At 41.5% G+C, this 23389-nt stretch overlaps 1 protein-coding gene across 5 annotated transcripts in view; it reads left to right on the top strand.

The window, feature by feature from the left end:
- Nucleotides 1-23389, top strand: part of TLE4 (TLE family member 4, transcriptional corepressor) — a 325462-nt gene that overhangs the window by 128021 nt on the left and 174052 nt on the right. For 3 of the 5 annotated variants that reach the window (XM_029616594.1, XM_029616577.1, XM_029616585.1), the window contains exon 6: nt 2330-2404. The exons of the other annotated variants lie outside the window; for them this stretch is intronic. In XM_029616594.1, the coding sequence (XP_029472454.1) occupies nt 2330-2404 (75 nt within the window). The remainder of the gene's footprint in view (nt 1-2329; nt 2405-23389) is intronic. 5 annotated transcript variants of the gene reach the window in all.

Below are 23389 nucleotides of genomic sequence, written 5' to 3' on the forward strand. Positions count from 1 at the left end.
AAAAACAGGGAAAAGGAGGCGCTAGGGACACTAGCGCGTCCCTAGCGCCTCCTTTTTGACAGGAGCGGCGGCTGTCAGTGGGTTTGACAGCCGATGCTCAATTTTGCCGGCATCTGTTCTCGAGCCCACTGACAGCCACGGGCTCGGAAACCGGATGCCGGCAAAATTGAGCATCCAGTTTTCGGCCCGACAGCCGCGGGCCGAATTCAAAATTTTTTTTTTTTTTTACTTTTCGGGACCTTCCACTTAATATCACTATGATATTAAGTCGGAGGGTGCACAGAAAAGCAGTTTTTACTGCTTTTCTGTGCACTTTCCCGGCGCCGGAAGAAATTAGCGCCGACCTTTGGGCCGGCGCTAATTTCTGAAAGTAAAATGTGCGGCTTGGCTGCACATTTTACTTTCTGTATCCCGCGCACATACCTAATAGGGCCATCAACATGCATTTGCATGTTGAGGGCCCTATTAGGTGCCGCGGGTTGGACGCGCGTTTTCCTCCCCTTACTGAATAAGGGGTAAGGGAAAACGCGCGTCCAAGAGCAGGCTGACAGTGTGCTCCGTCGGACCGCACTATACTGTATCAGCCTGTTTATCAGCTACTTATCTCTCCTGATCTTGTTCTCTTAGCCCCTCGCCAGCCCCCATGGTTGTCTCTCACTTCTCTGTCCAGGTTGTCTTGGTCGCTTCCCTTTTCTCCCATCACAAACAGTAATGGTAGCGCATGCCATGGGGACAGGGATAAAGAACAGGTGCCATGCCTTCTCTCTTAAGTTGGATGCTCAGATTGCAGAAAGAGGCAGGAACAGTGAGTACGTGCTGTCTATCCCTTTCCCCTCGGTGCACAGTTTTTTTTTGTTTTTTTTTTTTGCTTTTCCTGTTTTAATGCTTATGTAGCAAGCACTGTGTTTACGTTTGGAGATCTAGCGGGTAATTTGGGAGTGGAGCCCAAGCCCTGGCGTTTTCCTGGAAGATCTGGGAGACTTGGCGGCAGTTTCCTTATCTCCTTATCCTTCACCGGAGCACTGGGTGCCCATCTCTGCCGCTCTTGATAGTCAATTGCCCTTTCTGGCTCTGCTGCTTCTTATTGCAATATAGTTTCGAGCAAGGGGGCTGTCTTCTTATTGCTCTGATGTGCGTTTGGAAGAGACACAGGTGGGCCTGGGATGGGACAGCATTTGAAATAGTGGGGTTAGTCTCCAGGCAATGTTTAGGACCAAGTCTTTGGCAGCTTATCTGGGGGTTTTGGGCACCTGTAAATATTCTCTGGGGCTGTGAGCAAGAAAAGTGTTCCCGTAGTCGGCATCTTGGTTGGGGAATGCTGCACCTTTTGGTATTACATGGATCATGGCGCTTCAGAGATTTCAAAACAGGAAAAAATTGTAACATCTGGCGTCTCACATAATGGTGGGATAATGCAGATAAACCATTTGTGTGGATGTTTGAGGTAGGGACACTGCAAAGTCACGGCTGTGGGATCATGCACAACACTAAATTTCCTGATACTTGCACAATTATATTAGAGCCAGGACTTTTTAATTATCTTATTTTGCATATTAATTGCCTTAGCAATTACCTTTAATCATTAGGCAGTAGCATCTAAATTTATATATACAGAAAACCCCCAGTGCTATTGGTAAGAGATTTAGAAGAAAGATCAAATTCAGGTTTCTGTTGCGAGAGTAAGCCCCACAGCAGCGGGATTCTGTTAGATTTAGGCTCCTTTCCTTTTTTTATTTTTTTGTCAACTTTTGTTGTAAATCAGTTCTTTTCACTAAATGTTTTCTTGCTAAGTCAGTAGAGCCTTCATTTTGGTTTACAGCTTTTCAGCAGAACTGTTTCCCTAATCAGCAGAGCAAGGGCCAACTTGCTCCCAGAAAGCTCTGAGTTGTTGACTTGAAGGGTTTATGGGGGAAACTGGTGACACCGCTGACTTTTGAAAATACTTCTCCCCATCCCCTCTGACCTTCCATGTAGCACTGCCAACTGCCTCCGTGTCGACAGTAGCGGGCTGATCCAGTTCTGGGTTTATCCTGTCGCCTGCGTGGAATTAAAAGCAGCCCTACAAGTCCATTCTTGCAGTAAGGGGTAAAAACCCAGGACTGGATTGGCCCATTCCTGATGACATGGAGCACGCTGGCAATCCTCTTGGGGGAGGGAGGGTGTTGGAGGGGTGGGGAGCACCTACATTTGGAGGTCCAGAGAAAGCAGCTTTTTTTTTAGCTCTGTGAGCGGTGGGGCAGTAGAAGTCAACGACTGGGGGACGGGGAAGCTGTACATAAGTGAGCAGAAAAACCAGCAAATTTAATCTGTTTCTGATCTTCATTTATAGCACCAGCAACAAGTGGTGCAGGCTGTGGAACGTGCCAAGCAAGTGACCATGGCAGAACTGAACGCAATCATTGGGGTATGTGGTCTTTCCATTTTAGCTCTCATAGTCTTTGTAAGTACCTCTTATTTTTCAGTGGGTGCCAATGCAGAAAAAAAAACAAAAAAACTGCAGTCAAGCAGCCCAAATGAAAATTGACTGCCACATAAGTAACATCTGATTTCACTGTTGCAAAACAAAAAATAAAATAAAAAACAAAGCAATAAACTAGTGTCCTTTTAATTCCGGTCCAGTGGCATCATTCTTTATCTGATGAGTGCTGTTGTGGACGGACCGATCTTAAACCTGTGCTTTCTCAGTCCCTCCCTCGTCCTATACATTCAAAAAGGAATGGACATGTATTTGGGGGGAGGGAGGTGGTACTTTCCAAACTTGTCCGCATGGGGGCAAAGGTCGCAGGTACTTTATACCCATGCGGGCTCCGCACAGATTTTCAGAGCAAAAAAAGGGCACGTGGTCACTTTTCGCATGCTCTTTCTGCAGGTAGAATTTTTTTGCTTAAAAAGGCCGCGTGAAGGTTTAGGGGAAAAAAAAATGCAGATCCCTTCCCCCCCTGCATGTGATATCCCCCCCCCCCCCCCGCCGTGGAACGCCGCTGCCGCCTCCTCGGCGTGACTAAAAGGGCGCACATTGTGGAACAATGCCTGCATGCGCTTTTCGCTGCATGGACGCGGGGTCATTTTCAGATGCTGGATTGACGCAAGTTAAAAACACATTTTTTTTTTTTTTATCCATGTATATCGCTTTGAAAATTGTCCTCACTTTTTCTGTATGTAGAGAGGTTTTATCTTTTTTTTTTTTTTTTCCTGGTTTGTTTTCCTAAGTAATTTCACCAAAGGAGAATGGCAGACAGAGTGGTTGCTCCCCTCTTGCCTGAATATCTATCTCCTGCACCCTGCCTCCCACAAAAAAAAAAAAATTCATTTTAGCATCCCTACGGCCTAATGCTGCAGAGAAGTCAGGCGAGGCTTTGTTAGACCTGTTTATATTTATGATGCCAGGAGAAAGGGAAAAACCCCCCCCAAAACAATGAAATACTGGCTGTTCACATCACATAGCATAAAGGTGAGAAATCAGAGCTTAATAGTGCATTATTCGCATCTGTAATTATACAGCTGGTGCAAGCAGTTGCTTAAGTTATTCTAATGAAGGCCTTAGAACTGTACTTCACTTAGCCAGCCCCCTCCTGTATGCTTTATTCTTTTGTGTGTAGATTATACATAAAAAAGAAGACGAGGAGAAAGACTTTTTTTTTTTAGTCAGTGTATCAAACATACTTTGAAATGCTAATTATTCCATTTACTTTCATTAAAATTCAAATTGCTGAGTTGAAGATGTGAGTAAGGGTCGCGGAATAATCAATCCGAAGGTATTGCTGCCATTATGCCTCCTTCCTTTAACCAGAAAATCGGAGCCCCCTCTCTGCCCCGCTGACCATGGCAGAACGCTGGGGGGGGGGGGGCCCCCATTGTAGCCCTGTTTTATGGGCGAGTTCCAACTCCCTCTGCTGTCCCTCTGAGCACCTGAAAATGCTGGCAGGCAGGCAGGAAGTTGTAGACCTCTTTTGGAGGCACCACCTATCCAGTTGTTTTCAGGATTGCCAGGATGCATATGCATGAGGGAGATTTGCATGCACTTGGGTCCTCAATGTATGCAAATCAATACGAATATCATGAAAAACCCACCTGGTTGGGTGTGCCTGCAGGAGAGGAGGGTTGGAGAACCCTGTTGTAGATGAAAGCGAGAAATCTTTTTTTCCCTTTGGTGTGGGGCTGTCTCTTGTGGAAAGAATGGGGGAGAGAGAGTTTTGGAGAATCATTAGCAGCCTCTTTGTATGTCTGATTATGCTCCAGTGGGAGGCGCAAGTGGGAGATGAATGCATTCCCCAGGTTAGATTTTATTACTTAAGCCAAAGAAATATGGAATTTGGTAAGAATGCTTTTTGTTTCTGGAGGATGGGGGCGGGGAAATAGTGTTTTTAAATCTAAAATCCAAATTTTTTTTTTTCTTTAATTACTCACCTTTCCAAATCTGAGCTTGGAAGGCAAAGAAGCAAGAAGATGAACAAAATAATGTATATTCTGTAAAACGTGTATCGTTTAAAGAGAGCCTATTTCTGTCAGTTGAGTGTCTACATTTTTCACTTCATTTGTCATGTATATACTGCCTCCAAACATTGATACCAGTGAAATGAGCAGTCTTTAGACTCAGTCTGACTGGTTATAATGCAGCATCTATCAAGCTGCGGGGATTTTCATTTCATTTTATTACTAAAATTTTTATTAGCATTAGTCATTGACTTTATGAAGTTAGAGGACTGAGGTCAATACCAGGACCATTGCATGAGGTGTGCAAAAGGGGCACCTGCCCTGGTACCAAGCCAGGGGCAGGTGCCACATCATCCTTTCAAGTCAGTCTGCGAGCACATGAGGCAGAAAGGGAAGAGGGGGGGAGGGGTGTCACCAAAACAGCTCTTGTCCAAGGTATTTTTGTCTAGGGGCTACTCCAGCTTAACCTTTCTGCCCCTTAACTATATATATATATATATATATATATATATATATATATATATATATATATGTATCTTCACCATCCTGTGAAACTGTTTTTAGATTGTCACCTTGGGTGTAGCCCATCTTTTCCCTAAATGTTCTAATTTCTTACTGGGCAGGGGGAATGCAAATATCATCATAGGCCCAGATATTATAAGGTGTTCTGGGCTGTGCACAAAGTTTTACCCACAAATGTGTGCATTTTATTTATTTTTTTTTTTTTTGCATAGACTTTACTCTTGATGCAGCAAGGAGATTTGCATGCAAAAAGATGTGCATGCCCAACCTAAAGCTGTGCACAGAAATTAGTACCCCCTCCATTTAAATCTCCTCATATTGAAGACCTTATCCACGATGCCCTGGTGCAGAGCAGTGCGTAGGCATAATGCATGGCTTCTTAATGCTGGAAATTTAACACCTGGCTAATGTTAAGTCTATAGGACTGAACTCAGTTTGCAGCGTGAGGTCCTGTGTTTATTCAAAAACACTTATGATCCGCTGCTCCGAATGACTTATCAGCAGAAAGCATCATAAATATAAATACCTCCTATACATAAAGTTAAACTCGTCTAATTTAAAATACAAATAGTAAACCACATATAAAAAAACCCCACAAATTTAAGCAGTTACAGAATAGATGGCTTATTCTTGCAGAAAAGCCTTGACTTTCTCTCATATTTGCAATCTTTGCACATAAAACACAATTTGTGTACACACTTTCTGCACATAAAGCATGTTTTATGAACAGAATATGCTTTGTACACTTTCTCTGCACATAATCTTGTTTTAAAAAGGCCCGGCGACGCGCGTAAAGGCCTGGGACGCATGTAAGTCCCGGGCCTTTACAAAAGGGGCGGGCGGGGGCGGGGCCAGAGGCCTCCTGACAGAGCGGCCATTGCCGCTGTGTCAGAGGATCATGTGCCGGCAGGCTGCTGGCGCGCTCAATTTGCGCCTGCCCAGAGGCAGGTGCAAAAGGTAAAATACACATTTTTTTTTTGGGGGGGGGGTTAGAGTAGAGCTAAGGGAAGGAAAGATTAGGGGAAGAGGTGGAAGGTCAGGTTAGGGGGAAAGGAACGGGGGAAGGCAGCGCAGCTCGGCGCGCGCAAGGTGCACAATTGTAAAATCGGGTGTGCATGTCTACCCCGCTGTGCATGTCTTCTGCACACATTTTTTGGATTAGTTTGCTGCTTTTTTTTAAAATCTTGATGCTTTAGCATTCCTTTACCATACTGCATAGGGAATTAACTCCATTTTTAATGCGTGAATAAAGAAAATGTGAGCTAAGTCTTAGCCTGCATTTGTTTTACTCATGTCTTATTACATTGAGCCAGGATAACTCTGAAATAAGTGGCTGACACTCCGGTTATGAATTAAGTATTAGTACCAGAAGATGAATCGATTTGCTTGGTAAAATTATACCTGTAAAGCAGTTCTCAATATAATCATTAGCCTCTGGAAAGTTTTTTTTTTTTATGCAATTGGTCACCTAAGGTACTTAGCGATAATTCATAGATGCCCACATATAGATGCGTGACACGCTTTCCGTAGTTTTGAAATCTCTCCTTCAGGGGTAACTGATTCCTGAATGGTAACAATGGAGTAGGAGACATTAATGTGGATGGAAGCTCTTAGTCACAATCTGTTCAATTCAAGTGCCTAAGGTACTCTCAATTGGTTTATTTTGATTTGTATATTACGCTTTTTGGCACTTCTAAGTGGATTATATTCAGATACCGTAGTTATTTCCCTATCGCCAGAGGGCTTACAGTCTGTCTGTACCTGAGAGAACAAAGGGTAAAGTGACTTGCCCAGTGACACAAAGGAGCAGCAGTGGGATTTTAACCCAGGTTTGTAGGCTGCTCCTCCAGGTTGGTTATCCACTCATTCAGTCAATGGGACAGTTCTGCACGCTTTTCATCCAACAGAAGGCAACAAACCGAAGAGTTCCTATAAAACTCAATGCAAACAGAACCATTCAACTTCCTCATTTATTTCTTTGGGTGGCAGAGTGAAAATATACAGTATTGTTCATGCATATTCAACTTGGCTTCTCTATCATCCCCACGCCACAATAACCGAACATACTCAGTAATCCACCTCAGTTCTTGAAATGAGAGCCAAATGTAAGACAGGTGCTCGACCATGTGTGCTTGTTCTTAGGATGTAGGTAAATGCCGATGTTCAGTGAGACATTTTGCACCACTTTTTTCATCCAACCATTGTACATATTTGAATATACAATGTCCAGTCCGTATTATTTCATAATTAAAAATGAGCCCCCATCTTCCTGTGATAGAACAATTTCCCCCCTCTCAGTTGCCAGTGAGTTGAAAGCCATGGTGTCTTGAACCCAGGCACACTCTCTTATTTTCCATGGCATGCTGAGCAGAATTTGTTTTAAAATCTCCTTGGATGATTACTAGCCTTGAGCAAAGTGGTCATTTTTTAGTAAATGAAAAGGCAGGGTGGGTGCTGTATTTTCACCAGGGCTGTATTCTACATACACATGTCAGGTGCGGAGAAGGGGAAATAACACACAAATCCATATAAAGAAATTCTTGCGCTATTTTTAAAGAGCAGCAGTTTCTAGTTTGGAAGGATTAGGGAATAAGTTGATTTATTTGTATGGTATAACCTCTTCATACCCAACAGAAGTAGAGTTAAAGTAAGAAATACTGAGCACTTTCTTAGATAACACTAGTATGTATTCGGCAACTGTTTTTTTAAATTTCCAATCTATGCTTGGTAACCTATCTTTTCATATGATCGAAACTGTCTTTTTCTCTGTGCATGCCAGGTTCTTCATTAGCTACTAAACAGCACTGCAAGCCAAGTTGACCGTGCTGTCCTGTTGATTTTGCTTGCAATGTAGGCATTAGGTAGCCCGCTGTAATTTCCAACTCCGTGTTTTACCTTCTTTGTTGTCTTCAAATTGAAAAGCTGAATTCTGCTCCTGTTTGTATTTCAAGCTTCCTAGTCTTCTTTTTTTTTTTCTTTTTAAATACAGCCCTATTGTGGAAGTGAACCTCACTCCTGTTGAGATTAAGTTCAGCTGTTGTGGTTTGGTTGAACTGTTAAGGTTAGAGTACTGTGTAGTTTTGTGGTGCGATCATCCATTGTGAAACCTGCCCTGCTAGCGTCAAACTGGGATTTATCCTTATGCACAAACATCTAGCTGGTGATAACTGTTTAGTGTGTATAGAGAACAAATCTAATACACTCCTTGTTTTAGCAAATTTCATTTGGGAAAACATCTGTATATGTAAAATGTCAAACTGGACTTCCTTTGAAAATTAAAATTTCCTGTCATCATTGGCAAATGAACCAGGGAAGAATACTTTAATTGAGACCAAGGTCTGAATATTCCTGGGGGAATTCTGTGTTGTGCAAAATCCTTCATTTGCCCCACAGAATTGGGCGGGGAGACCAGGAATCAGCAACAGTGAGGATGGAGGCCTGCGCAGGCCAGAAGAGAGGAAGGAATGGCATTGATGTCAGCTGGAAGCGTGAAAGGAGCAGCAGCAGGCTGGGCCTATGCAGACTAGGAAAATAGTCGGGACAATTGGTCCTGCAGACTGGAAGAGACGTCTGCTCTGGCCTGCAAAGGAGGAATTTAGTGAGGTCCATTGGATCCTGAGCAAGAGAAGTAGATGGCAAGCTTGGGGGGGAAGGTAGGAGAAAGCTGGGGGGTTTGCTAAAGAGGGGGTGGAAGATAGAGAGAAAGCTAGTGGGCCTTGTTAAAGAAAGGGGGAACAGACGGAGAAAAAGCTAAGGGATATTGTTGGGGTGTGAGGGGAGAGAACTGGGGGAGGGTTTGATTTGTCTGCCTCAGGCATGAAGCCTAGGTGGGGGGAGGCAGAGAGAAAGCTAAGGGTCTTTCTGGGGTGAGGAAGAGAACTGGGGGGGCAGAGCTGGTGAATTTTTCAAGCCTTGCATGAGACGGAGAATATAGGGTCTTGCTAAGGCAATAGAGTTGGGGGAGGAAGAGAAAGCTTAGTAGTCTTGTTGGGGGGGGGGGGGGCACGTGTTGGGAGAGAAAACTGGGAGGAAGGAGGTCGGGGGGGGGGGGGGGGCTAAGGTTTTTCTGGGGAATGTTGGAGAGAATGGGGAGAGGGGATTTCAGCCTGGTGGATCAAAGAGAAAAGGCAGTAGGGGGGAAGGAATGGGAGAGAGTTTGCTCTGTTACCTGAAGAAGAAGAGAGCAAGCATGGGGAAGGGTTTCAAGCCACAAGGGGTCGAGAGCTGGGAGGGTTGTGTTTATAATTTATTACTCAAAGACCATGATTATATTATGTTATCTGAGCAAATAGTCTGCTGAATTTTGCAGAATTTTAAATTATTGTGCACAGAATTTGTACTTTTACTTGTGCAGAATTTCTCCAGGAGTTAGGGTCTAGAGAACTTCCCTTAATTCTTAACAGCAAACCTGCTGTGTTTAACAGCATGAAATATATTTTTAGGTCATGTTCACTTTAAAACTGCCTCTTATTTTTGTAAAGGAGATATTGAAGCTATTTTGCCCTGCCTGCAATCATTAAAGTATTTAGAGATTGGGGCACTTTTTTTTTTTTTTTTTAAAGTATGTATTCTAGGTTTCTGAAAGGCCCAGGGTTCCCATTTTTGTTCTTGCCATGTGCTTAAACCCGCATCGTTAAACTAAAAACCGTGCACACGCAAACTGCTGAGTTATGCAGGAGACCGTCTTTAAATCTTATGCTCGCATCAGGATTCACTGTTCTCCGACTGAACAGCCCAGAATCGGTATAGCAGGCTTTCAAAATGGTCGCTCTGAGTCTGCTGTATCATATATGCGGCACTTGGCTGGGTGAATGCAGACCTCCGACAAGTGGGAGTTTACGTGTGTGCGGACTCCTAGAAGACTTCTCTCTGAAATGCAACTTCATTAGCTGCTTTACTCTTTTTAATATGCATATTAAAATTAGACTTGAATTCCATGTATGCCATTATGGATGTACAGAGCAATCTGTATATGTTTGAGTATATATGTAATATATTTTTGCATATACATGTATATAAGCTATCACATATATATATAAAATGGTGTCCAAAATAAATGCAGTTTAGAGCAAGGAATGCTGAAGCTCAGTTTTTAGCAGTGACATTTTAATGATAGGAAGTCGGCAAAATTATTTGCCATCAATTGTGAAGGCAATAACAAGCCTTGGTGGTTTTTCACACTCTCTGTGTTAAGTGCTTTCAGAATGACAGCGTAAACTGTGTTAGAGAACTCCAAGGAAGTAAAACTGATTAAAATGTTCATGCTTGAATGGTGCTGATGGAATAGTTCATTTGGACTTTCGCTACCTCCTGCAGCTCAAGCTGAAATATTAAAATTCAGTGGATTTAAGTCGCTCTCCCCTCAGTGCAGGGGGAAAAAAAAAAACATTACGTTTTAATAGGTTTTAAACTCGTAATTCATTGGTTTGGAGCTGCATGTATTAAATCTATTTAAATATTACTTGTATTGCCAAAGAAGTGATTTAAATGATTTTACCTTTGGCATCCTGTGTGCTCAAAATGTATTTTTCTGTGTGCATGATTGGGGAGGGTTGCTTCCCATTACTTTTAATATCTTCTTTTTTTTTTCTTTAATGCTGGCTGGAATATCTTAAAAATGAAGGGTTTGGAGAGAAATTTGATTATCTGAAAACACATCAATTGCCGCACAATCATTTTTTATAGTCCAGTAATTAGCAAGCTGCAAAGCTTTCCGTTCAAAGTGCTGACTGCCAAAGTTGGCACATTTAAGTGACCCATGGTTGCCCCTCTTCTGGTTTGCGTGTTGAATGTTGTTCAGATGCCTCTCGTGCTTTCACGGCCCAGCGAGTGAACGGAATAGGACTGTGCATCTTTCAGCTTCCTTTTGTGCACAGAGCTCAGGAAGCTTGATGGCTCTGTGCCTGTTTTCTCATAAATGCATCACCGCTTGGTGGCGTTCCCTTTGGCGCTGGCAGTCTGCAGCACCTGCCGCTGTAAAACAATGTAAATCTGAGTGGTCAGGTTTCTTGCCCTTAGGAAGAACAGAGAAATTACTTAACACGGTGAATCTTAAGGTACAAAGTAGGAGCTTCATGAACTATCTTAGTGGCAGAGCAAAAGGGAGTTTATAAAGAGGGAAACGTTTTATCTTCTTTTTATCTCTGTTAATTACGAGCATCACATTTAAAAAAATTATATATATATAGTGATTCTTCCACTCAAAATGGCCTACTACAAAAAAGTGACAAGCCTGAAGAATAAACCAGGCCATAAACTTTAAATGCAATAGGGCTTGTGCTTTAAAGTAAAAAGAAACTAAATATGTCAGGGTATTGACAGGATAAGCTTAATCTTAGCTGTATTTATTATGTGCTTTGTTTTGCTTAAATACTTTTTTTTTTTTTTTAAACAATAAAAGGAGGGGGGATATATATACCAAGTAGGTAATGATGCTCTATATTTCAGAGGCTTCTGCACACACTATATTTTGGAGCTTTAAAAGCCAAAACCTGGATTACATACTGTGCATTCCAGTGTCTCTTTATTTCAAACCTATGGCATGATTTTGTTTGTATGGGAGAAGGCCTCTTATGTTGACGGATGGGGCCCAGTTTTCCCATTTGCACTCTAAATTTTAACATGCCTTGATCTTCTGAGCTACATTTCATTGCTGTTGCTTGCCTGCATCATATGATAATTGTTGATGTATTTCTTTTGAGCGAGCTGCACTCCAGTGGTCTGTTCAGCTGCAGCGTTCTGCAACACAGCCTTTTACACCTGGCTGAGCTCAAATCTTTACCCCAGAGTCCTTTATTTTTGCCCATTTTTGTTTACCAGCCACATTTAGCTAGCAGTATCTATTTTATGCCTGCAGTTCCACTTTCTTTGATTTTTTTTTAATTTTTTTTGCTCTGGTTTTAAAATGAATTCCACTCTGATCCATGTTAAGAACATAAGAAATTGCCATGCTGGGTCAGTCCAAGGGTCCATCAAGCCGAGCATCCTGTTTCCAACAATGGCCAATCCAGGCCATAAGAACCTGGCAAGTACCCAAACACTAAGAAGACCCCATGCTACTGATGCAATTAATAGCAGTGGCTATTCCCTAAGTAAACTTGATTAATAGCAGTTTTCTGATGACCAACTAGTTTCACTATTTCATATCATTATTAAAGCAGTCAAAGAAGTTTCCTCCTCTGCTAGGAACATAGAAAAATGTCAAGGCCTACCGGTAGTAATGACAGAAACTAAAGATATCATGGTATACCTACACGGTGTAAGGAGAGCTTGGTACTTGTTAAAATGTGTGTATTTTGGACACGGAGAAAGGATTCGCCTCTGGGGAGTGTTGGAGCTTTCCTTTTAAAGTCTAGCAGTACATTTCATTAAGTCAGATCTCTCGCCTGTTTTTCCAAGGAGTTCAGAATTTGTTACAATATAATAGTTACAGTACAGTTCAGATAAACCAGTACATCAAAACAAACCAAGTGTAAACCATAAATACCATAGACAAACACATGCATTACATGGAATCCATTAAGTAGAAACAATATCTATCAATTTTGTAAATACATAATGCAATTAAGCCAGTACAAAAACCAGAAAATCTTAAGACAAGGCCAGCCCACAACCGTCCTTTAAACTAAGATGATAAAATTTGCTGGATTAAGCCAGAGGTCGATATATTAAACCAACCCCCTAAGTTAATCATATCGAAGTAGACTACCTCCCCTATCTTGGGGGAAGCGCAAGAGATTCAAAACATGCTGTTAAAATAACCAGGTCTTTAAAGGATCTAAAGTAGATCAAGCAGCTGTTGATTCCAAAGCGTGAGGGGTTGGGTGGGGTGCCGTGGTTTTGAAGGATTGCTGCCAAGTATAGTGATATTCCAGGTAGTTTTCTTTGGCGTTTTTTGTTTTGTTTCGTTTTGTTCAGCTCATTCAGAATGCAGCTGCTAGGATTATTTCTCAGGTTCCTTATCGGGTGCATATTTCACATGGTACTTTACAACCTGCATTGGCTACCAGTTGCCTGGCATATCAAATTAAATTACTAGCACTAGTTTTCCGGGCAGTCCACAGCCTAGGTCCTGCATATTTAAGTGACCACCTTTGGATTTATGTTCTTTATAGAAGTCTTCTGTCGAAGGGAAAAATGTGTGTTCCAGCCGTTAGATATGCTTGACTGTGTAGTCACTAGGGCCTGTGCGTTTTCAGTCGCTAGACCTATTGTTTGTAACATACTCCCTTTATTTAGATCTTTGACTGAAAGATAACTCTTTTCCTGAAAAGTATATAATTGCCCATTTGTATTCTCTTGTTTTTTTTTTTTTTGTGTGTGTTTGTTTATTATGGAGTTCAGGAATTGGATGTTTAATTAAATAAGGGGTTGCTTTAGTTTTTAACTTTCTGTTATTGTACGTTGTATGTTTTTTAGCATAATATTATGTTGTCCATGTGTCTCTTAAATTATGGGTGTTATGATGTACCCCCACAGGGAGCAAGATTTTTTTGACTGATCTGAGGGTTAAAAATGACCTAAAATAAGTTTTAGCCTTTTAGATTTTTCTTAGTAGGAAAGCATAAAGAGTCTTGACTGAGAATGGAGAGATTGACTAGAAATATACTTCTCTGGTTCAGTTCTTAACTAGCTTGGTCCTAATCTGTGCAGTGTTTTGAATACCATAATTAGTACATTTTAAACTTATTGAGAGGGGTAATCAGTATCCATTGTAAACTTTGAAAACTAGGCGATATGTTGCCTGCAACCACTGCCAGTCAGCAGCCAAACAGCAGAATTTTGGTCTGACTGTAAACCTTTGAAGCCTTTTTAAAAAAATTTTACATGGAGAACAAATCTCCTTCCTTTGTGTCTGAGGGACCCCAAAGATGATAGTCTTTTTTTTTTTTTGTCCTGTTAATATTGGCGTTTTCTCTTTCCTTTTCTGGAGAGACATCCAACTGGTCTGTTTTTCAGGATATCTGCAATTGAATATGTGTGAGAATTTGCATACCTTTCCCTTTCTATGCAAATCTGATGCATGTTCATTTTGGCTATCCTGGAAACCAGACTAAGTGTACCTGAAGGACAGGGTTGAGGACTGCTGGTGTAAGACTGGAGAAAAATGTGGCAGAAATAGCTTTCTTAGAGCTGCTAAATTGGCATAGTCCAGTTTATGCTGTTAAATCAAAGCAGCTATCAACAATGATTCTAGAAGGAGATGGACTGGAAAAACCTTGTTGTAAAGCCTGTCAGTATTATTGAGAATTTCCCCCCATGGTTGAGGCTTATTAGATTATAAAATGAATGGAAATCAGGGAGATTCCCATTCCCCCCTCCTCTTCTAGGTCTACCCTAATATGTTCTCAAGAATATTGTATGCAGCAAAATTATTACACAATGGTCGGGCTTTCAGTTTTCCTTTTAAATTCTAGTTTGGGTTAATAAAAATAAGAAATTCAGTCATACTTTAAGGACATTGAAGACGTTGGATAGGTCTTCATTACACTACCAGTACTAGTACTAGTGCTAACATCCTCAGGGGTATTAAAAGATGCCAGAAGATGGTTCCAAGGGATGACTAGATTAGAAGCCATGATTTGAGATCAAGAAAAATACAATGACAATTGTACAATGACAATTGCAATAAAATATTGTTATATTCGTTAGTTGAAGGGTGCTGGATAAGTTTTTATGAAGGTAACTGTTGGAGGTGGTGCACTAAATTTCTTTTGAGATTGTAGGCACACAAGTATTTTTTGCATTTCCTGTCCTTGTTTTTTAAGCAGTGCTGCTTGCTTCGTCTTATTCCTGGATTTTCTTTCTCTTTCTCTTTTAATCTTTTTTACATTCTATTTCATACATGTACATTTTTTTTTTAATTAAAGGTGGATCCTTCAAGCTATCCTATTCCACTCCATATTTTAAAGAAATGTCCTTTCCCTAAGCCTATGTTTTACTTGATGCTGTTTTGTTCGTGTTCTCTGCATCTGTCCGTGTAATCTGTATGGAGTTCTGATGAGGATCAGAGGCATGTCATGCTAATTCACATAGGAGTGGTAAAGTAGGATAAACTTTCCAAAGTATTAAATGTCAGCTGATATTCTCTCAGGAATTAAATTCTGAAAAAAGAAAGATCCTTATGATTTTGTTCTAACTACCAATTGAATTTTCTTAACGCCCCCTCCATAAAAAATAAAAAAGAAATTTCTGAAAACAGATCCCCAGCAGGAACAACCTGCCTTGCTTCATGTCAAATTGAACACTGAGCTACTCAAATGTCTGGCATGGCTGCAGTTTGCTCTTGGCCAAGTTCACCATCCAACCTAGTTCCTGTAGCAAGCAAATCACCTTGCACAAGGCCTTGAAGACTTTTATGCTCTTGGTCTGAATTAGCCAGTCATCCAAGTATGGGTGGACCAGAATGCCATCCTTTCTCAACACTGCCCCTATCAGTACCATGACCTTGGAGAAAGTTCTGGGCGGGTGGCCAAACAAAAGTGTAGTGCACGAAACCGATGTCTCCCCCAAAACAGAAAAATGCAGAAAACCATTGATGCTCCAGCAGGATGGAAAAATGCAGATATGCCTCTGACAAATCCAGAGATGTAAGAAACTCCGACTGTACTGCCATCATCACAGAGCGTAAGGTTTCCATGCTGAAACAAGTCGATCGCAATGATGGTTGACTCCCTTGAGATCCAGAATGGGGTGAAAGGAACCCTCCTTCTTGGCTACCACAAAATAAATGGAATATCAGCATGTATTTTCTTGTGACATGGGCACTGGGATCATGGGCCGCAGGCTGAGGAGTCTCAACAATGTACACTCTACTGCCTGTCTCTTCTGCAGGGAGATACCATAAAAATGTCCCAAGGAACACTGAGAAACTCCAGAGTAGGTGTGACTATTGACAGAAACAATATGCCGGACTGTGTGGTCTTATCTACAGGTGCTCGGGTTGATGGCAGCCACTCTAGAGATGGTTACTTGGGCAAGGGTGCATATGCCTCCTCTTCACACACTGCTTGCACGTTGGAGTCCACAGTCTCAGGATTGCTCAATACGGGTTCAGTTACTGCAAGCAGATTATCTAAGGAATAGCATTCCACTGTGAACACCAGACTGGCTAGTACTCACGACAGGTGAGGGGGGGCTCACTGTCAGAAGTTCACAGTGCAGGGGCGCTGGAGTACAGAAGAGTCTCTCAGGAACATCAATCTGCTGGAAGCCCATACCCTTCAGGTGGCATGCTTGCAATTTGTCAACCACTTGCAGGGTCAAGCAGTCCGAATGATGTCTGACAATGCAACGATGGTGGCTCACATCAATTGCCAGAGAGGAACCAAGAGCCAGCAAGTGTCGCAGGAAATTGCCGTACTCATGGAATGGGCAGAGGTACGTCTTCAGGAGATCTTGGCCTCACACAATGCAGGAAAAGCCAATGTATGAGCCGACTTTCTCAGCAGACAGTGTCTGGATCCAGGAGAATGGGACCTCTCATTTTTAGTCTTACTGGCAACATCACACCATGCGAAGGTTCCTTGCTGCTTCAGTTGCAGGAGAGATCTGAAGTCTTTGGGTATTGATGCCCTCGTACAGGAGTGACTGGAAAGCTTGACGTGAGGAACGAGAGGGGTTCATCCTTGTGCGGTTAAGATCCCGCTTATTTTGGGTTTTTTTGTAGGATGGGTTGATTAAGGGCTTGGTTCTTAATTCCTTAAGGTACAGGTGGTAGCATTTGCCTGTTTACGAGGTCAGGTGAGTAGTGAACCTTTCGCCCATTTGGATGTGGCCTGGTTCTTGAAAGGGGTGAAGCATGTTCTTCCTCCCTTGCAGTTGCTGGTGCCCTTGTGGAGTCTTAATCTGTTCTGGATTTTCTGGTGGGTCCCACCTTTCGACCACTGTATAGCCTCTCCTTGAGGTTACTTTCTTTGAGGACGGTGTTTTGTGTGTAGAGTTTATGAACTGCAAGCTTGGTCTTTCTAGGAACTGTTCCTGTGAGGGACTCCAGGGGTGGTCCAGCTGTGAGCTGTTCAATCCTTTTTGCTAAAGGTGGTCTCAGATTTTCACTTGAATTAATGAGGTTTCCCTGCTGACACTGGACAGAGAGAGAGATGTGGAGGGATAATGTTTGTTTCGGACCTTGAATGTCAAGCGGCATATTATGAGGTATTTGGAGGTTTCTAAAACCTCTCAGGAAAATGGACCAGCTCTTTATAGTCCATGGTGGGTTTAAATGGGGTCATCCGTGGACTACAATAGCCTGCTGGATTAAGGAGGTTTTCATGGCTGTGTATATAGATGGCTGAGCAGCTGTTACCTAGTCAGGTTAGGGCTCATTCCATTAGGGCTCAGGCAGTGTCATGGATAGATAGATATTAGATTTTCTCCAGTCAAGACTTGCCGAGCTGCCACGTGGTCCTTCATACACGCCTTTTCTAGGCACACTTCTTGTCTGAGCTCAATGTTTTCTTGTTAACCGAGTGCTTGAATGGTTGTCTTTTAATAATTCTGATCATGTATTGCTTAGATATCCACAGTTGGCTTTTGCAGAAAATACTGGCGGGCTGATGTCAGTGCAGGGGTATATATACCATGATGTTAGCTTTGTTCCGTTTCCATCTGCTAGTAGAGGTGCATAAACTCACTGGTCATGGATTAACGTGTTTTCATTAAAGAAAAGGAAATTATCGGGTAGGTAGTAATTTCTCCTTGCAAAGAGCCTTTTGTGTACCAAACAAAGAGGTGAACAGTTGGGCTCTGTCCTCTCTTGAATGTATAGTGCTGTATCAAGGTTAAAAAAGTGCACAGCTGTTCCCATATAGGGCAGGGGTGGCCAACCCTAATCCTCAAGCACCACAAATGGGTCTGGTTTTCAAAATATTTCAAATATGCATGAAATATATTTCCATACAATGGAAGCAGAGTATGCAAATCTTTCTCATGCATATTCATTGTGGATATCCTAAGAACCAGACCTCTTTGTTGCTCTTGAGTACTGGAATTGGCCAATCCTGCTATAGAGGGAGCAGCATCTCAAGGAAAGTGTGAACAGGATCATTGAAATTATGCTTATAAATTATTTTTAAAACAGTGGGGCCTTATTACATGTTGCCATGACTTTGGTGTTTGTTTAGCACAGGGATAGCCAACTCTGGTCTTCAAGAGCTACAAACAAGTTTGGGTTTTTAGCATATGTACTGAAAAATGTTTGCATACATTGCCTCCTTTATATGCAGATACATGTCTTGCACATTCATTATGGATATCCTGAAAACCAGGCCTGTTTGTGGCTCTTGAGGACCAGAGTAGGCCACCCCTGGTCTACCACAATGGTGAAATGGCTTGGAAATAAAGGACCTGATGGCAAGAAAAGACAAGTGAGGCCTGAGGTCTCCTGTGTCTGATGCTGGCAAACAAGTTCTAGTAGACAGATTGACTCCATTGGCAATATCTGATAAGGCAATGGCATTTAGGTCTCTGGTTGGAAGCACGTCTAGCTAAAAAGAATGTTTGGCTAACTTTTCCTTATAGGCACACTTGATGAGGTTACTATTTAGTTCACAACTACATAAGAAACCTGAAAGAGTAAGAACTTGCCTATTATTGGAGAGCCTCAAAGGGCCTATCTTTTCAGTCCCCCATCAGAAGGATTACTGAAAGATTTAAATTAAAACCTTAATCAGGATCAGCAAACAATTTGTGATTATTTTATATTGGACTAACTCAATACATCTGTGACTAACTTTCGAGAGCTATGCTGCTGCCTCAGTTTAGTGAGGAAACAATAAGGTTACACTATTCCCAGATCTGAATTGTTAGATATTTTGTAATGGGGTAATGTTTACAAATGGGTTTGTTTTGCCAGTGCCATGCATTTAAAAATTCTTATAAACTGCATCTCTTATTCAACAAAGGGATACCTGAAGCAGTGTACCGAAAGAACATACATAAGGAAGTACAATAAAATAATCTCCAACTTGGCTTTAGACGTTGACATCAATATACATGATTCCATCACATATAACCACCAAAAGATTATAGGAAGCAAGCCACTCCACACCAACCATATTTGATTAAGAAACCCCATCAAGTAATCAGAAAAAACTCGGCCAAAAACAAACTAAGGAAATACAAAATTAAACTTTTATTGAAAGAATTTTCCTGTTGAATATCAGCAGGGAGCAAGTTCTACAGAGATGACGCAATGTCAGAAAAAGTTCTAGCTTAAAGCTACAGCCACCTCTTCTCCTTGGAGCAACACCCTTGACTAGACCTCAACTAATGGCCTGGAATATAATACAATTTATTTCTCAAGTATTCCAGATCTTGACCCCACAACACCCAGATCATCACTACCCATAATTTAAATTGTAACTGAGCACTAATTGGCAGCCAGTGCAACCCAGGATAGGAAAAATCAAAGTTCTTGGTGCACAGTCAGATAGTTCCCTGTGTACTGTGTTCTTGACTAACTGCAACCTCTGTATGAGCCACTCAGGGAGGAGCACACACATTTTGTGATGGTAGTCCAGATACAAAATCACCATAGCCTGGATCATAGATTTAAATGTTCCCATATTCAAAAAAGGGCAAAGTTTCTTAACTGTTCAGTTTCCATAATATAGTCTGAACTACTTGAGAAATCTGCTATTCCAAGAAAAGTTGGGGTCAAGGACAACTCATAAAACTTTAACATAAGCTGCAGGCTTCACTATCTCTGACCCCATATCAGTCATTAACTGTTACACCTGTCGGTTGCAGATGGCTGCGACCTCTCATGCTCACCTCCTTTTTTTTTTTTTTTTTTTCCCTGCACCATCAATTCTGGGAGGAATGGTGGCCTCCGCCAGCCAACACCGACCTCCCTGGCATTCCCGGGACAGCGTGGATGCCGCCGACCACCATCTTGACTCCGGAATCACCTAAGGTGCACATGCAGGGGCCTCCTTTGTACACGTTATGGCGGGAACCTTGGGGGCGTCCCCTTCCAATGACATCAACTCATTGTTGTACTTAAGCTGACTGGCCCTCTGCTACTACGAGTTAGCAAGGAGTTCCCTTGTTGCTGAATGTGCTCCATTCCTGGACTTCAGTTCGTGTTCCTTCTCCTGGCATGTGGATGCTCTAAGTACCTGCTCCTTGGGGGCCTTTCTGCGTTCCTGGCTATCAGCTCCCTAGAGGGCCTTCCTGCCTTGGACTATTGACCCGCTTCTCGGGTTACTCTTCTGAACCACTTCTTGTGAGTACCTCTCCTACTCCTACTTCATAGATACCAACCTGTGGTGTACCCCGAACCTCAGGCCACTACCGTTCCTTTTCAGTACTGGTGGTCCCAGTATATACCCTGTGCTGCAGGGTATTGCCGTACCAGCTCAAGATCCACTTCTGGGTTCCTGTACCTCAGACTACTTCATCTTCAGTACAGTCATCCTCTGCGTACCCTGCGGTGTGGGCCACTACCAGACCTTCATACCACCAGCATCATCCTGGGTATACCCCACTGCTCAGAAATGTATTTAATTGCATTCCCGCTCTGTGGGTTCTGCTTTCCTCCCTGCATAATAAAGTCTCTATCGTTCAGGGTGTCCTACGCTGCTGAGACCACACCTACTGACAGTGAGGCCCACAGGGCTCCTCCCTGTGGGTGGAGACCTCTCTCATCTCGGCCCAGGGTTCACATCCATACAAAAACATAACATTAACAGAGAAAAATGTAAACCTAATCACCAATAATCAACTATTCTTAAGGATTTTTAGATGACTTCATCAGCAGATTGTTTCTCAAAAACTAATCTTAACTTTCCAACAACTTTAAACTCTGTTTAGAGCAAAACGTAGACCTGTCTTCATTAATTGATACCACAATTTATATATCATCTGCATAGAATTACATGACGCCAAGTCCTTTTAAAAACAAAAAAAAAACTTGTCTGGATGTAGAAAGATGTTAAATAGGAAAGGGGAAGGTGGAGATCCATGAGGGACACCACAGCTCAACTCTTTTGGAGATGACAAAGCATTCTTCACCATTACCCTAGTACTCATTTCCTACCCAAGTGATCCAATGAAGAGCAGCATCGCATAATTGAAGATTTTAACTCTCATCCTGGAGAATCAGTTGATCAACCAAATCAAAAGGAGAAGTTAGATCTTAACAAAATTAACACTATCTATCTATCTATCTTTATTTATTTATTTATTTATTTATTTAGAATCTTTTATATACCGTCGTTTAGTAATGCACCATCACAACGGTTTACATATAGGCACATATATTTAGTTTGGTTACAAAGGTATCTACAAAAGTGCCATTACAATGCCGGTACATGCTTATATAAAATAAGGTATAGGATAGGTGGCATGGATCTAGTCCACGTATATGATTAATAGGGTAATCATACAAGAGTTGTGCTTAAACTGGAGTTCTCTAACATAATTGAGTATAAAATGAAAAAATGTGGGACCACGCATCTAGGTAACCTTGTTCTGTGTTTTTTCATTCTTTGTTCTCATTGTGAAATGCTTTTCTGAATAGCCAGGTTTTTAAACTTTTTTTTGAAGATTTTTGGATGACCCTTACCTAAGCCATCTCAAGATGTTATTAACAGTGACCAAATCAGTCTCCATACTATATCCAACTTGAAGACCAGCTTGATAGTCAAACCCACCTGACTCTTCCAGGAAAGATGTCAATTGACTGATTGCCTTCTTTATACTTTTTGAGACAAGGATATTAGACACAGGTCTATAGCTGGAGCATTCTGAAGCCTTCAAAGACTTTTTTTTTTTTTAATAGAATAGAGATACTTGGTGTCTAGAAACAATGAAGAACTAAATCTATCAAAGAGCCACTTGCCAAACACAAACAAAACACAATCTCATCTGAAAGACCCTGGTCTAGGATAGACTCACAAGTCTAATAGTCAAAATATTGCTCTTGCATCTGTTAAAATCATTTTAAATGTAAGTAATGTTAACCATCTCAACCAAAACTTCAATCCTCTCCAAACTATTTTTTTTTTTTAGCTAAATCATTCACTGAATTAGGTATCTTAGATGAAAAATATTAAGCAACACAGTGCAGTCTGGAGCCCCTTGCTGATCTTTACTGCCAATTACATCTTCCCCTAAAACAGCCCTGGGCTTGTTCACAGCTTTCTCAATTTATTAAAAACATTTGCCTTAAAGTTTCTTTATAAGTATTGGCCAACCTTCACCACTGTTTCCTTCTGGTTGAATGTCTTGTCTTCTCTAAACTCCTCACCTTCCTTTTTAAAATACTTAGGACATCCTTTAAGTTGGTTTACTGAAATCTTTTCTTCTTTTTCAGATCCTTGCAGTAGGTAATTACATTCAAAGCATCTACCACTGATTCTATTTAGCTGCTAAAAATTCACAAGAGCCCTCTGTCAGTTTCTTACTAATAAGTGAGAAGTCATGTGATGCAGTGAACCAAAAAAGACGTGGAGGACTTGGGCTCCCAGTACCATCCCTTGAAATTAGCTTTCATCCCAATGTTTTTTCTGGCTATGATAAATTATTGAATTAAGGGTACAAAGTACATTTCCTGTGGCACCTATAATTATATTGATTAGCTTGATGTGTGACTGACTGCATATCAAATCAAGTATTAAGGATATGCATGTGGTTAGTGACAAACTGAGAACAATTTTGGATATTTGTGAGTAACCAAAAACAATTTAGGTAACAGGTGCTAAGCAAGAAAATGGTATTCCACATCATATAAAACATTGTGGCAAAACAGGTGCTAGTTATGAGCATGGGTTTTGATTACCGCGAGCAGCTAAAAAAAAAAAATAAAATAAATTATGCAAATGATTTGCACGCAGAAAATCCGCACAGTCATGAAGAAATGCGTGTACCTAAGCATAGGTAAAGCCCTATGTGATAAGCGTCCTCTTCCTTGCTGAACAGGTCTCCCTATTCTGTGAAAGTACGAACCTGGAATGTATTTTTAATATTTCAAATAACTCTATGCTGAAGGAAAAATGGCAGTTCCCTGTACGTACAAGGATCAGTCCAGACTGTGGGTTATGCTCCCAGTCCAGCAGGTGGAGTCAGAAGCAAAAATTAGAGGGGGTTCTATATGACGTGACCCCCTGTGCCTCAATCCTCAGTATCTTCTGACTCCAGCAGGTGTGAGCAGGGGACTGTTCAGTCCCCAGCACAGCTTCTTTAGGTCTTTTCCTATTCTCTTGAGGGATCAAGAAATTTAAAAAAAAAAAAAAAAAAGGGAAAGAGCTTCATAATTTTAATATTTTATTTGGCTAAAGCTTTTATTTCAGACTTTTGTCTGCTACTGACAGGACCTTGTTAACTTACTGTTTCTGAACACCTTTCCTCTCTTATTCTCTCTTGGGGGAAGAAACTTTGGGGTAAGTGTTTTAATACTTTTTTTTCTTTCAGAAACAGTGAATTTTACCTC

Source organism: Rhinatrema bivittatum, chromosome 1 (assembly GCF_901001135.1).
Source record: "Rhinatrema bivittatum chromosome 1, aRhiBiv1.1, whole genome shotgun sequence".
Taxonomy (NCBI): Eukaryota; Metazoa; Chordata; class Amphibia; order Gymnophiona; family Rhinatrematidae; genus Rhinatrema; species Rhinatrema bivittatum.